This window comes from Cnephaeus nilssonii (genome assembly GCF_951640355.1).
Source record: "Cnephaeus nilssonii genome assembly, chromosome: 2".
Classification (NCBI taxonomy): Eukaryota; Metazoa; Chordata; class Mammalia; order Chiroptera; family Vespertilionidae; genus Cnephaeus; species Cnephaeus nilssonii.
In genome coordinates this window covers 28,561,654-28,577,591 of record NC_137073.1, presented here as the reverse complement: position 1 = coordinate 28,577,591, position 15,938 = coordinate 28,561,654, and the positions used below count along the sequence as shown (strand labels likewise).

The window sequence follows — 15,938 nt, the reverse complement described above, 5'->3', positions numbered from 1 at the left end:
TACCCTCATTGTGATCCTTTCATATGTGCTCCACTAAATGTCCTCATAGCTGATACCCTGCTTCATTTCCAATTCAAGTCCAAGTTATTCATTTCTGAAGAACAACTAATAGTCAAGTCTTCTGATTATTTTGTATATTGATTTTAGAGGGGGAGGGAGGGAGAGAGAGAGAGAGAGAGAGAGAGAGAGAGAGAGAGAGAGAGAGATTCGTTGTTCACCTGTTTATGCACTCATTGGTTGCTTCTTGTATGTGTCCTGACTGGGGATTAAACCCGCAACCTTGGTGTATCAGGACGATGCTCTAAACAACTGAGGATCTTGGAACCTGGCAAAGGCTTCAGATTTTTAATAGTACTAATTTTTAAATAAAAATAATTGGCTAAAATAATGAGATTTATCAGAAAGTAAGTGAACTTTAAGTCAATGTTAACTAGATATGTAGCTGTGAATAAGTCACAGCATTGCTCTAGCCCCCAGTTTGTGTGTGTTTTTAAGTTATACGATTAGGAGGATTAAATCTTTTGATTTATTTTTTTTAACAAAACCTCTCATTGTTTTCTACTTTTTATTTGCAGAAGTAACTCACATTTATAGTAGCATGTCTAGAAAATAAGCAGAAAGAAGAAAACAAGACTCCCCACAACTCCACCAGGAAGAGATAACACTGCTAACATTGCGGCATAGGTCCTTTCTGTTGTCTATCAATTTAGATAGCCTACTTACTTGTTTACCTACTCTTTAATAAAAATGGAATCATAATAAACAGCTTTGTGAGCTCAGATTTTTATTTACTATAACAAATATTTTTGATATTTTTTTCAATTTCATATTTATGAGCTGAAGAATATTCTATTTTGTGAATTCATTTAACCAACCCCCCCATTGTTAGGTTGTTTCTAATTTTTTGCTTCTATAAACTACATTGCAATAGACATCTTTGCAGAGAACGTTTTGCATACCCTTGTGGTATATTTCCCCTTGTTGCTTTCAACATTAAACTTTTTCATATGGTTAACAGTCATTCCACGTTAGACCAATAGAGGGCATTTTAGGCTTTCCTTCTCAGGGTAAGGCCATAAAGCCATTTCTACAGCATAACAACAAAAATAGTGGTTTTATTGTGAAAATCATTCAATTTTGGATCTCCAGTAATAATAAACCCCAAAGGGAGAGTCAAAGTCATTTGTTTTCATGTCTAACAAGACTACACACACACACACACACACACACACACACACACACACACATACACACACACACACACACACACACACCACTCAATGAATTGCTTTGTTAGGACTTAAACCCAGAGTGAATAAAAAGGATCTCTTTTGCCTAATTCAGAATAACTAAGGAAGTGCTTTATGCAAAGGCCTAAAGTGCCTGCCGAGGACTGTGTTGAGTAGTGACAAAGGGAACTCAATGTGACAGCACTGACCTTGCCAGAGAAAAGCCCAGAATCCGTAGCTCCCTGGAAATGCAGACTTGGGGTAACACTAAATGGAATCTTGCCTAGACCATTATGTGTCTATCACCTACCAGCCAGGTTTTATAGGCCTTGTTAGAGCTTGAAATAATTGTTACATTTTTCTTGATTTTCACCAAGACCATAAATTCCCAAGGGCAGTGATCTGCCTACACTTTTTGGCACACACACTCTTAATTACACCTAGCAGGTTACTAAGTACAAGGGAGGCACTTAACCAGTTGTCACTCGATGCTCGTGACAATTTTCTATCCGGGTGTAAATACAGATGATGATTGAGAGGCAGTGGTTAAGGGCGTAGGCTCTGGAACCAGGTTGCTTGTATTTGTATCCTGACTCTGTCACTTACTAGCTGCACGAGGTGCTTCACCTCCCTGAGCCAGTGTTTGTAAAATTATCTCAGATGGTAATTATGAGAAGTAAATGAGTTTAAACATGTAAAGAGGTTATCACAGGGCCTGCACTATGAGAACCTCTGGTTAAATGTTACCAGAATGGTTACTTGCCTACTGGTATTCACCAGACCTTGCTCCTTTAGATGACCACTGGTTCTGAACGATGGCACACGCACTTTCTGAGCAGGACTTCAAAACGTACGAAGAAGTGGAAAATTGGGTCTCTGAATGGTCTGCCTCAAAACAAGAAAAGTTCTATTGGGACGGTATCCACAAATTACCTGAAAGATGGGGGGAATGTGTGGCTAGTGATGGACATTACTTTGAATAAAGCACTTTTGATGTTTCTCTTGAAATTATCGGTACCCCTGGTAAGTGATTACTAAGATTCCCCCCTCATTTTAAACGTCTATGATTCCCACTGGCTGATGCTCTCTCCAAGCTTCTGCCATAGCCACTAAGGACACCGGCTTCTCCCTAGCTCCCCAGGTTCACTGCTGGCTGTGGCCATGGCTATGGTGGCTCCAGGAAGCCCTTCCATAGTCACAGGTCACACGTCCACCCTGGTCCTTCACCCAGTTACCTCTTTTTAAGATTGTACTCCAGCCATCTTGCATTTGTTCAACAGGAGTTCCATTTGATTCCATCAAATCACATTTCACAAATACGGTCAACTTCAGGGAGGTGGTCCAAGATGTCATGTGGCACAGAGATGCTCTTCTTCACAGGGCTTAAAGAAAATAAAGCTTGGTGAGAGAAGGAACGCCAGTGAGGATGGAGATACCATAGCATGTGCTTCTTCAGGCTAGCTGTATAGTGGTTTCCTCTTTCCCGAGTCAACCATTCTGTGCAGTGGTTCTCTGTCCTCTTCCTATTCCAATATACTCCCACCCGTGCAAAGTGGACAGGTGTGGGGAATAAAAAGCATACGTTCCTTAGAGGCAAGTATTGGAGTCAGGCTGGGTTAGTCTGAATATGTCCTTCCCTCCCATTCTGATAGGCTCTATAGGAGTATGTGACTTCTTCCCTACAGAGTTGGTGACATAAGACTAACAGAGGAAATAAGCAAAATGGAAGTTAAGCTAATGCTGATTTTTATTGCTTTTTGGTGGTTGGAGCAGTTGAGTAGCAAGAAATGGGACTTAAGACAGCTGAGTGAGTCCTCAATGAAGCTGGCATTTCCCAGGTAGAGGGGAGAGGATTGGGCGTATAGGCATCTGGAAGAAGCAGAAAATGAAGGGTATGTGAGGAGACAGGGAGGAAGTATACTGTACCCAGGGAGTAGTGAGGCTATATTGTGGAGGCAGAATAGTTTAGACGTAATGTGTTAGCATTAGAGAATCAAAGAAGGCTTTGGAACAAAGGAGTGACAAGAGGTAGTGCTGAACAAAGAATTGATCTGGCAGCAGTATTTATTTTAAACCAAAGCGGGCAGGGCTAAGGGAGTGGAGTGGAGAGAATGCTATATGGGTCAGGCTGGGGCCTAGATACCAGGGCACCTCTGTGGCACTAGCTGAGGGGACTCCCGTAAGCGACCTCACTTGGCTGAGCGTCTGTTTCCTCATCTGTAAAATGATATGTCAGAGGTTTCTGGGAAGATTACCATTTGCCAACTATTTTACTGGGTGCTAGAATGTGTCAGACACTTTGCTAGGTATCAGGGGCATAAACAATGGACAAGAAAAGACACAGGCTCTGTCTTCCATGAAATTACCATCTGCACACAAGACAGACAATAAAAAAGTCCACAAAGAGATTAAAAACTGCAGTGTGTGTGTAAGGTGATACTGTGAAGGAACGTAGGCAGGATGAGCACCTAGTTTTTTGAGTTCCAGGCATCAGGGAAAGCCTCCTGGAGGAAGTGGACTTTATTAAAACCAGAGAATGGAGAAGGAGACATCAGGCAAAGAGCAAAGGGAAGGACATTTCAGGGAGAGGAATATAATGTGCAGAGGCAGGAAGAGCTTGATGTGTTCCAGGAAACGCAGAGAACTCCGGAGCACAAAGGCAAGGTGGAAGAGATTGGCTTAAACATGATGGGGAGGAGGGCAGTAGCTGGATCCGGCAGGAGTCTGGATTCTACTCTAAATGAAATGTAAGTGGGAGGGTCATGCCCAGATGTGCATTTTATTTATTTTATTTTACTTCACTTTATTTTATTTTTGTTAATCTTCAACAAAGGATATTTTCCCATTGATTTTAGAATGGAAGGAAGAGGGAGAGCAGAGAGAGAAATATCGATGTGAGAGAGACACATCAATTGGCTGCCTCCCACATGCACCCCAATCAGGGCCAGGGATCAGGACCAGGGATCGAACCTGCAACAGAGATATGCGCCTCCGACTGGAATCGAACCCGGGAACCGGGACCCGGGACCCTTCAGTTTGCAGGTCAATGCTCTTATCCACTGAACCAAACCAGCCAGGGCCATATGTGCATTTTATTTTATTTATTTGTTTTATTAATTCTTACCCGAGGATATTTTTCCATTGATTTTTAGGGTGAGTGGAAGAGAGAGGGAAAGACAGAGAGAAACATCAATGTGAGAGAAACATATTGATTGGTTACCTCCTGCACGTGCCCCAACCAGGGCCTGGGCCGAATAGCAGCCTGCAACCAAGATATGAGCTCCTGACTGGAATCCAACCCCGGTCCCTGGGCCACAGGCCAACACTCTATCTATTGAGCCAAACCATCTAGGGCCAGATGTGCATTTTAAAACTCTTACTCTGCCTTGTGCTGAACAGAATTTGAGGGGGCAAGAGGAGGGATAGGGTGTTGGTTAGGAGGCTGTATACTGCATTAGCCTAGGTCAGTGGTCGGCAAACCGCGGCTCGCGAGCCACATGCGGCTTGCGAGCCCTGGTTTGCCGCTCTGTTGACTAATGAGTTTGCCGACCACTGGACTAGACTAAATGTTACCATTTAGTTGGAAGCTGTGAGGATTAGGCAATTGTGGCATGTTGTGTGCAAAGAGGTAAAGGGTAGTATATGACAGTGGTCGGCAAACTCATTAGTCAACAGAGCGGCAAACCGTAGCTCGCGAGCCGCATGTGGCTCGCGAGCCGCGGTTTGCCGACCACTGACCTAGGTGATAGATGGTGATAGATGAGGGTGGGGCAGTGGAGTTGAAGGGAAGGGGATAGATTTAAGAAATATTTTGTTGAAGGTGATGAATAATGAATTGGCCTGGCAGAAGTATTCACTTTAAATTGAATCAAAGATCTTGTAATGAAAATATGTAAACTGCCAGAATGCTTCACACTTAAAGCTTTTATTTTGAAAAATAAAATACAAAAGTCATTACATTGTAAATGTATACAGTAATCCCTCATCTTCTCAGAAACAATACAATTTAAATAATTAAGATATTTAGTATTATCCACATCAATACATTTAAACAGATACGAGTATTCTACAAAACCAAGAGAAACTGACCAAATTTTTACTTACAGAATGCCAATTTTAAACCTCCCCTTTAAAACAAAGTTTGGAATCTTGTAAGAGAAGATAAAGACCAGAGCAGTTTTAACAGAAAGCGCACGTCCCTTCTGGACTCCTAATCCGCTGGGTTGTGCATGCAATAGAATCAAGAGCGCTGTGCTCAGGACACAGATCACTCAGGAAGGCCCAAATGTGTTCTTCATCCCACCCTCTCAGTGGAGGAGTCTGACAAATGAACAGGAGGTGCGGGCCACGGTACGTACACGCCCTGGATCTCAGCAGGTGACAGCCAGTCCCAGATGAAAAGGCAGCAGTCTTCCCTAGGGCAAACAAAAGGAATTCGGTTACAGGTGTGGAGTCCCAGCTCCTTCTTCCCCTGCACCACGTGGCCTCCTTCCCAGCTGTGGGCCTGACATGAGCCAGGTAGATGGGCAGGAGGATCAACAATTCCGAGAATAGCTAACCTCAGGACCATGGGAGAGGCATGCTCTCCCTCCGGCTGGGATGCACGGAGATGCCTGCCAGTAGCTCCCATGTGCAAAACAGGCAGATGGCAGGCAAAGCAAGGGCTGCTCCTGCCCATTTCTAAATGACTGCACTGGCATAGCAACTGAAGCTCCTGCGGGGGCACTGGTAGGGCCGTCAAAGGTCCAGAGGTCCAACATGCTGACTCTTCTTTTGAGAAAGTGGATGCTAAGGAAGGATTAGATATCACAGCAACTCTCATTCAAATGACAAAGGATCCAAAAGACAAGAAGACAGACTGGTATCTGTCCTGAGCTGCTCTGTTGTCTTTCTAGCTTCTCCGGGATCCTTCCCTCAATGCATGTGGGCACCTACAGGCCTCGATTGGCAAACAAGAATGAAATGCTAGAGTCAACTTGACATGGCATTATGTCTTGTAAAACAAACACTATACTTTCAGGGATCATGTCTGTACTTTGTTACTAGAGAAGTTTGTCTGGATGTGTCTTGTAAAATAGCAGTCAATAAATAAAGCCGTATGTGGTGTGTGTGTGTGTGTTGGGGAGGGGATTTATAAATTTTGAAAGTATTTTGGATAAACAGAATTATCCAAGGCCTGATAACAACTGTTGGATATGCATATCCATAGAGTATAAGTCTAACATTTAGTATTTGCTCCTTAGCAACAGGACAAACGTAAATCCTAAAACCTATTCATGTTAGTAGCTCATTGCCATCGTGATTTGACATGGCATAACAGTATTCATGTGCTTATACTATCTATAATCCACAAACACACCGCAAGTCATACAAATCTATTCAAATTATTCAATCTCAATTTTCTCATCAGTACAACAGGAATAGTACTACCTACTTGCCAGAGTGCCTGGACGCTTGAATGAACTCATTCAAATACATACATATATTTATCATAGACGTTGTTTCACATACTATATATTATACTAGAGGTCTGGTGCATGGATTTGCTCAGGGCGTGTCCAGCCTATCTCGCCCAGTCCCAATCGGCTGGACCCCAGCAGCAAGCTAACCTACCTGTCAGAGTGTCTGCCCCCTGGTGGTCAGTGCACATCATAGCGACTGGTCGAATGGTGGAATGAATGGTTGGACACTTAGCATATTAGGTTTTTATTATATAGGATACCATATAATATATACCACTTATATACTATATATAAAATGCTTAGCATGTTATGCTTGGTATGTACTCAATACATGGCTATTATATAAAATAAAAATAAAACAGCAAGCAAAAATCAAATTTTCAAAAAGCTTTTCAAGTTCCAAATGATCTAAGGCATCACATCATTCAGAGTAAAATAGAATCTTCAGCAAGTGTGGGAGAGGGGGGTAAGCTCTGAGTGGCTCATCAGGGGGTCTGGGTCCAGAATCCAGCTTTGCCACTAAGTGGCTGGTGTCCCTGGACATGCACCTGGTGATTTACTCATATATAAAGGGGGCTTTAGGGCATGGCTGGCCTAGCCCAAACTGCAGTCCTTAGCTACCGTGAGACAATGCAAGTTACAAAGGTAAGACTCATAATACATTAAAATCAGCAAGGGCAGACTTGAAAAACAAACCAACTAACCCTCCCAAATATTAGTACAAAATTATGTGCATGTCAGCACACAGAGAAAGCAGGGTGGAGGGACTGGTGTTCTTCAGCCCTGGGTTCTCCGACCTGGGATGTGACCTTGACAAATAACCATTATTATGGTTAATTCTTGCTACCACTCTCTTGTTACTATTGTCCTCATTTTACAGATGAGGAAATAAGAAACAGAGAAGTTGAGTAATTTGCTCAATGTCACAAAGAGCCAAGATTCCAACCCAGGCCAACCGACTCCAGAGCTGTGCTCTCCACTGGCCACCCTGCCCGCCTACAAGAGCCTAAGAGGGAAACCCAAAGACCAGCCATGTCCCCCAAACCTCACCTTAGGATGTAAGAGGTTCCTGGCTCTGCTACTCCACTTGCTCAGTCTGTCAAAAAAAGCAAAAGCTGTTTTAAAGTCCTCAGAGTTGGTCGGCATGAGAAAAGACAGCTCTGGCCAAAATATCAGGTGTAGTTTGCAGGCTCTGATTAGGCTTTCTACTGAACTCAGGCTGCTACTGCTGAATAATAAACAATTACACTGGCCTTTGTCCCTGGTTCCTGATGGGGAGACTAACTCCTTGGAATTCCTGCAAAACAGAAGTGTCTGTTATTCATGAGCCCCTTGGATCACACCTGAGTTTACCCTAAGAGATGAGATGACTCAGGATGGGGCTGCTCCCCAGAAACAGCAACCCTGTATTTAGAGGGCTGGGGCTTTCAGCCAGCCCAACCTCTGGATAGGGGACGTTGACTGGGGATTGAGCTCAATCACAAAGCCCATGATCCAATCAATCGTGCCTATGTAATTAGAACCCAAGATGCCAGAGTTCAGTGGAGCTTCCTGGTTGGCGAACACTCGGATGTGTGGGAGGAAGAAGTACCCCGATTCCAAGGGGAATGGGTGCAGAAACTGTTTGAGACCCTCCCAGACTCTGTCCTGTGTCTCTTCATGTGGCTGGTCCTGACTGTATCCTTTATAAATATAAATCTGTAACCACAAGTACAAAGCCTCCCTGAGTTCTGCGAGCCATTCTAGCTAAGTGTCAAGGGTGAGGGTTCGGTGGGCTTCAGTGTTCCCATTTATAAGAAGTTAACCAAAGTCTTTTATAGGCCCTTTCCTAAGTACATGTGGGATGCAGTAAATGAAACTACCAGAATAAGGGGATTGAAGTGCTGGATATACCTTTTGCCCAATTTAAAAAATATCTTTCTTATTGATTTGTAGAAATTATCTATATTCCACAGATAGGTCATTTGTTTCAAACATTTTCTCCCACTTACTTTTTTACTCCCTCTATGATGCTTTCTGATAAGTAAACATTCTCAATTTTAATGTAGTCCAACTTAGCCATTTTAAAATCAATGATTAGTATTTTCAATGACTTGTTTAAGAAATCCTTCCCTCTTTTTTTTTTCTTTATTGATTAAGGTATTACATATGTGTCCTTATTCTCCCATTGTCCCCCCCACCCCATCCCCACCCATGCCCTCCACCCCCCTGTTGTCTGTGTCCATTGGTTAGGCTTATATGCATGCATATAAGTCCTTTGGTTGATCTCTCCCCCTTAGTCCCACCCTCCCCTACCTTCCCTCTGAGGTTTAACAGTCTGATCGATGCTTCTTTGTCTCTGGATCTGATTTTGTTCATCAGTTTATGTTGTTCATTATATTTCACAAATGAGTGAGATCATGTGATATTTATATTTCTCTGACTGGCTTATTTCGCTTAGCATAATGCTCTCCAGTTCCATCCATGCTGTTGCAAATGGTAAGAATTCCTTCTTTTTTACAGCAGTATAGTATTCCATTGTGTAGATGTACCACAGTTTTTAAAAACCCTCCCCTCCTGAGGTCATAAAGATACTCCTCTTTTGTCTCCTAAAAACTTTATTATTTTGCCTTTCACATTTAGGTCTGTAACCCACCTAGAAATGATTTTGTGTATGCTGTGAAGCTGGGGTGTCCCTTTAGTTTTAGTCTTACATACCCTTTCTTGACTCCTTCAGACTTATTATGCAAAACAGTCTTAGAATTTGACATTCCTTCAAGACTCTGAATCTTGGCTTATTCTCTGGCTCCAAATGCCATAGCCTGTGAGTAACAGCTTCTTCACGAATTCACCCAGGTTTCTGGGAATTCATGCCCTGCCCAGGCTCAGGGCCTGCAACCCCTTATATACAAAAGTCTATCACAGTTTTTTTGATAGATCAGGGGTTCCTTGAGAAGAGTTAAAAATTTTAAAATATTTTCAATTATAGTTGATATACAATATTATATTAGTGTCAGGTGTACAACATGATTAGGCATTTATATAATTTACATAATTTACAAAGTGATCACCCCAATAAGTCTAAGTACCCATCTGACGCCCTATTTAGTTAATAAAAATATTGACTAAATTCCTTACGCTGTACTTTACATCTCTGTGACTGTTTTTATAATGGGCCTGGGGCAGATACACAGGCAGGCCCCTTAAATGTGGAACACTGTGTGGCTGGAAGACCTCAAGCAATCGGATTTTAGTTACTAATAAAGTATTTCCCTAGTTTTGGAAGATAGTGAGCTCTCTGAAATTAAGACTGCATTAAATTATTGTTAAAACCAACAATTACCAGAGGCCAATCTTTCTACTACAAGCACATATTATCTTTAAAAAGATCACTTCAACTCAAGAGCCCATCTATTATACATCAAGAGGAGAAAACAGATACAGTACCTGAGGTTTCTCTTTAAGAAAGTCAGGTAGCTGAAATTCTCCTTTATAGACCTGCAAAAAGAAAGCAAACAGGTATTGTCATCATCACTTCTGAGCTTGCAGTACCTGATGGTGGGTGGGCTTACTGCTTCATTCTTGGTGAGTTTTAAAATCGGAGGGAAGCCTGCCAGTTCAAGAGCAGCCAGGGTTGAAGAACTGAGTGAAACCCATTCACTCTGATCTCACCTGCTCCACATTTGCCCCAGTGCTTCCCAAAGTGGGCTGGCTGGGAGAGGGCTCAGAGTATTGGAAGAAGGAAAAACAACGTCCCAACACCCCAAGTTCTAATCATTTTAGCTGAGAGAGAAACAAGCCCTAGCGCATCTCTCTCAAGCAACCAACACAGAATTCCCACAGTCTAGGAATAGGCTCCACCTGATTTCCTTTTGAAATCTCCAACCTTAAAACCCTGGATTTAATCCAACCTTTCTTAATGTACCCAAGATTCCCATAATAATTTAAATAGTAGATGATTCTTAAAATTATAAATACTTTTAACCTCATAAAATCCTATGATAATTATTATTTTTTAAATCCCAAACTAGTCACACAACATTAAGATGTTATTGATTGATTGATTTTAATCCTCACCCAAGGATAATGCTTATTGCTTTTTGGAGAGAGAGGAAGGGAGAGAGAGAGACATCAATGTGAGAGAGAAGCATCAATCAGTTGCCTCCCATACATGCCCTGACCGGGGATTGAACCCACAACCCAGGTATGTGCTCTAACTGGGCATTAAACCTGTGACCCTTTTGGTGCATGGGACAATGCTCCAACCAGCTAAACCACCTGACCAGGGCAATCTTATAACTAAAAATTTACTCTTTTCTATTAGTAAAATTATGTTTCTAATGCCTGTGATTAGGAAATAATTTTAAAAAATAATACCACTTATACTAATATTAAAAAAGCCCAAACCAAATACCTGAGAATAAATCTAATAAAATATGTATAAGACAAGACCAAATAAATAGAGAGACATACTATTTTCAGGGACTGGGGAAGGGATAATTTGAAGCTGATTGTAGAAGTTATATGGAAATGCATAAGACCAAAACGACTCAAAGTAATCTTAAAAAGAACAAAATGGGAGGGGCTTATTCTACCAGATATTAAGACATTATTATATAGCTATAATTAAGCTATATTATCTATAATAATAAAAGCATAATATGCTAATTAGGCCAGACAGCCGAATGACCTTCCGGACAACCTTCCAGATGAAGCTGGGGCTGCGAGGGCCGAGCCCCTTGCACTAATTTCATGCATCGGGCCTCCAGTATAGATATATAATTAAGAGGGTAAAGTTTTGGTACTGACAAAAAGAACACTTTCTACTGACAAAGCAATCCCTATTTAGTGCAAGAAACCAAGTCCTGCATTGCTTACAAAAACAGCAAAGCTAGGAATGGAATTTCCTTTGGCAACAAGAAACAGTGTTCTGGACATACTACTCCCTGGCACTAAGGACTGAGGATTTTGTCTGACAGCGATGAGTTAGGTACTCAGAATCCACACCTCCCTACAGAACCACCCCCACCTCAAGCACTGAGAAAGCGACAGGAAGACAAAAGTAGGCGTTTGATTTGGAGGGTGCACTGGAAATAAAAATGAAAAGAACAGCAGCTAAACTTTACTACTTTCTCTGCACCAGGTTAGTGTTAAGTAAGGGCTTCATATGTACTATCTCGTGGAACCCACAATCTCTGGAGGGAGGCATTATCTTTTTAGAGAGAAAGGCATAGAGAAGTTAAGTTATTTGTCCAATGCAGGGAAATGGGAAGCTACGAAGCACCATCCTCAGACTTGCGTTCCTCTGTTTTGACTGAAGTATGGAGGCTACGGCAGTAATCCAGATGAGAAAGGATGGCAAGGAGGGTGGCAGTGGAGGTGGTGAGGAGTGGTAGGTTTGTGGATTTGTTTTTCTAATTACATGTAGACTTCCTAACACAGTGGTCGGCAAACTCATTAGTCAACAGAGCCAAATATCAACAGTACAAAGATTGAAATTTCTTTTGAGAGCCAAATTTTTTATTTTTTTATGTATTTATTTTATTTTTCAATTTTTTTATTAAGATATTATATGTGTACATATCTTACCATTGCCCCCCCACACCCCACTCCCATATATGCCCCCACCCCCCAGAGTTTTGCATCCATTGGTTATGCTTATATGCATGCATACAAGTCCTTTGATTGATCTCTTATCTCCCCCACCTCTCCCTAACCTTCCCCTTGTAATTTGACAGTCTGTTTGATGCTTTACTGTCTCTGTATCTATCTTTTTGTTCAAGTTTATAATGTTCTTTATTATCCATAAATGAGTGAGATCATGTGGTATTTTTCTTTCATTGACTGACTTATTTCACTTAACATAATGTTCTCCAATTCCTCCCAGGTTGCTGCAAATGATGAGAATTCCTTCTTTTTTATGGCAGCATAGTATTCCATTGTGTAGATGTACCACAGTTTTCTGATCCAGTCATCTGCTGACGGGCACCTAGGCTGTTTCCAAATCTTAGCTATGGTGAATTGTGCTGCTATGAACATAGGGGTGCATATATCCTTTCTAATTGGTGTTTCTAGTTTCTTCGGATATATTCCCAGGAGTGGGATTACTGGGTCAAATGGGAGTTCCATTTTCAGTTTTTTGAGGAAACTCCATACTGTTCTCCACAGTGGCTGCACCAGTCTGCAATCCCACCAGCAGTGCACGAGGGTTCCTTTTTCTCCGCATCCTCGCCAACACTTGTCGTTTGTTGATTTGTTGATGATAGCCATTCTGACAGGTGTGAGATGGTACCGCATTGTTGTTTTGATTTGCATCTCTCGGATAATTAGTGACGTTGAGCATGTTTTCATGTGTCTCTTGGCCTTCCTTCTGTCTTCTTTTGAAAAGATTCTATTTAGGTCTGTTGCCCATTTTTTTTTATGGGATCATTTATCTTCCTTTTATTAAGTTGTATAAGCTGCCTATAGATGTTGGAGATTAAACCTTTATCAGTGATGCCATTTGCAAATATGTTCTCCCATGCAGTGGGCCTTCTTGTTGTTTTGTTGATGGTTTCTTTTGCTGTGAAAAAGCTTTTTATTTTTATGTAGTCCCATTTGTTAATTTTCTCTTTAGCTTCCATTGCCCTAGGGGCAGTGTCAGTGAAGAATTTCTTTTGGCATATGTCTGAGATTTTGCTGCCTGTGGATTGCTCTAGTATTTTTATGGTTTCCCGTCTTATGTTTAAGTCCTGTATCCATTTTTAGTTTATTTTTGTGTATGGCGTAAGTTGGTGATCAAGCTTCATTTTTTTGCATGTATCTGACCAATTTTCCCAATACCATTTATTGAAGAGACTGTCTTTATTCCATTGTATGTTCATGCCTCCTTTGTCAAATATTAATTGAGCATAGTGGTTTGGGTCAATATCTGGATTCTCTATTCTGTTCCATTGATCTATATGTCTGTTCTTGTGCCAGTACCAGGCTGTTTTGAGAACAGTGGCTTTGTAATACAGCTTGAAATCTGGTATTGAGATCCCTCCTACTTTATTCTTATTTCTCAGGATTGCTGTGGCTATTCGGGGTCTTTTTTTATTCCAGATGAATTTTTGGAGAGTTCTTTCAAGGTCTGTGAAATATGCCGTTGGTATTTTAATGGGGAGTGCATTGAATCTATAGATTGCTTTGGGTAGTATGGACATTTTAATGATGTTGATTCTACCAATCCATGAACATGGTATGTTCTTCCATCTGTTTACGTCTTCCTCTATCTCTTTTTTCAGTGTCCTGTAGTTTTCCGTGTATAGGTCTTTTACCTCCTTAGTTAAGTTTATTCCTAGGTATCTTAATTTTTTTGGAGCGATGGTAAATGGGATTGCCTTTTTAGTCTGAGAGCCAAATTTTTTAAACTTAAACTTCTTCTAACGCCACTTCTTCAAAATAGACTCGCCCAGGCCGTGGTATTTTGTGGAAGAGCCACACTCAAGGGGCCAAAGAGCCACATGTGGCTCGCGAGCCGCAGTTTGCCGACCACGGTCCTAACAGATTGGATATGGGATGTGACAGAGCAGAGGAGAGTCAAGGATGACTCTAAGGTTTTTGGCCTAAGCAACTACCAACTGGAAATATACAGCTGCCATCAGCTCAGTTAGGAGAGGTTCTGTGTTTCGTAGATTTTTGGAAGATCATTAGTTCAGTTTTGGATATGTTAAGTTTGAGAAGTCTATTAGCCAATGAATGAAAATATCAAGTAGTCAGTTGGATATACAATTCTGGAGTTCATGGAAGAGGTCTGAGCTGGGATATATAAATTTGAGAATCATTAACTTAGAGATGCTAGGTGAAGCCTCAATACCTGCTGAGGTAACCCAGGGGGGCTCAGGGTAGATAGACAAGAGCAGAGGACTTAAGACTGAGATATGGGGACATTCTAACATTTAAAAGTCAGGGAGAAGAAGAACCAACAAAGATGACTAAGAAGCCATCAATGACATAGGAAAAAAAAAAATTAAGTCGTGTTCTAGAAGCCAAGTAAAGGAAACATATCAAGGAGGGAGTAATCACCTAGCCGGTTTTGCTCAGTGGATAGAGCGCTGGTCTGTGGGCTGAAGGGTCCCAGGTTTGATTCCAGTCAAGGGCACATGTCTGGGGTTGAGGGCTTGATCCCCAGTAGGGGCTGTGCAGGAGGCAGCCGATCAATGATTCTCTCTCATCATTAATGTTTCTATCTCTCTCTCACTCTCCCTTTCTTTCTGAAATCAATTAAAACATTTTAAAAAACTAACTCATAAGAAAAAAGGAGGGAGTAATCAATTGTATCAAAAGATACTGGGAGGTAAAAAAAAAAAAGACCATTAGATTTAATAACATGAAGGTCAGTGTGACCTTGACAATGTAAATTAAGTAGCCTGGTAGTTATGAAATTCTGAATGTAAGACAGAATAAAGGAGAAGGAATTGGAGACAGAGAGTAAAGAAAACTTGAGGGTTTTTTTTAAAGGAGAACACTAAGAATTTTCCCCTCAAGTCTTACTCTTTTTTTATTTTTATTGATTTCAGAGAGGAAAGGAGAGGGAGAGAGGGATAGAAACATCAGTGATGAGAGAGAATCATTGATTGGTTGCCTCCTGCACACCCCCTACTGGGGATTGAGCCCACAGCCCAGGCATGTGCCCTGATTGGGAATTGAACCGTGATCTGCTGGTTCAAAAGTCGATGCTCAACCACTGAGCCAAGCTGGCCAGGCTGAGTTTTGATGTAAAGGGCAGCAAAGAAACAGAAGTCTGTGTGTGCACGTGTGAATATTAAGCTAAAAAACCATTAAGGGCATATTTGTTTATTGATGGGAAAGATCCTACTGGAGAGCAAAATCTGATGATGCAGGAGAGACATGGTGAGATGGGCTTGGTCATACATAGGGGAAACATCTTCAGACAGGAGCATGGATGTTCACTTCTGTTACACAGACTTCCTATTATAATAGACTAGAGGCCCGGTGCACAATTTTGTGCATGGGTGGGGTCCGGCCCACCCCAATCGAGGCTGATCGGGCTGGGCCCCCTGGTTGAACTCCCGGTAGAGGGGACAATTTGCATATTAGCTTTTTATTATATAGGATTATATAGGATGAGGATATCAGGTCTGAATCACTTCCTTTCCTCTAGCTTCCCAAAAATTACACAATAGCCCTGACTGGTGTGGCTCCGTTGGTTGGAACATTGTCCTGTACACCGAAAGTTTGTGGGTTCAATTCCAAGTCAGGGCACATACCCAGATTCAGGTTGGAT

General features: G+C 41.7%; 1 protein-coding gene across 2 annotated transcripts in view; it reads right to left on the bottom strand.

The window, feature by feature from the left end:
- Positions 1-2,110: 2,110 nt before the first annotated feature.
- The window catches only part of TPST1 (tyrosylprotein sulfotransferase 1), an 89,605-nt gene continuing 75,777 nt past the window's right edge, over positions 2,111-15,938 (bottom strand). Inside the window, exons 4-7 of one of the 2 annotated variants that reach the window (XR_013815177.1) lie at positions 10,118-10,168; positions 7,742-7,787; positions 5,588-5,644; positions 2,111-2,611 (exon numbers count right to left, since the gene is read on the bottom strand). Coding sequence is in view for 1 of the 2 variants with exons in the window: in XM_079799806.1 (XP_079655932.1) it covers positions 7,770-7,787; positions 10,118-10,168 (69 nt within the window). In the remaining variant the exon portion in view is untranslated. Of the gene's footprint in view, positions 2,612-5,141; positions 5,645-7,741; positions 7,788-10,117; positions 10,169-15,938 lie in introns of those variants that run through there. The other variant, XM_079799806.1, reaches the window with a different exon arrangement.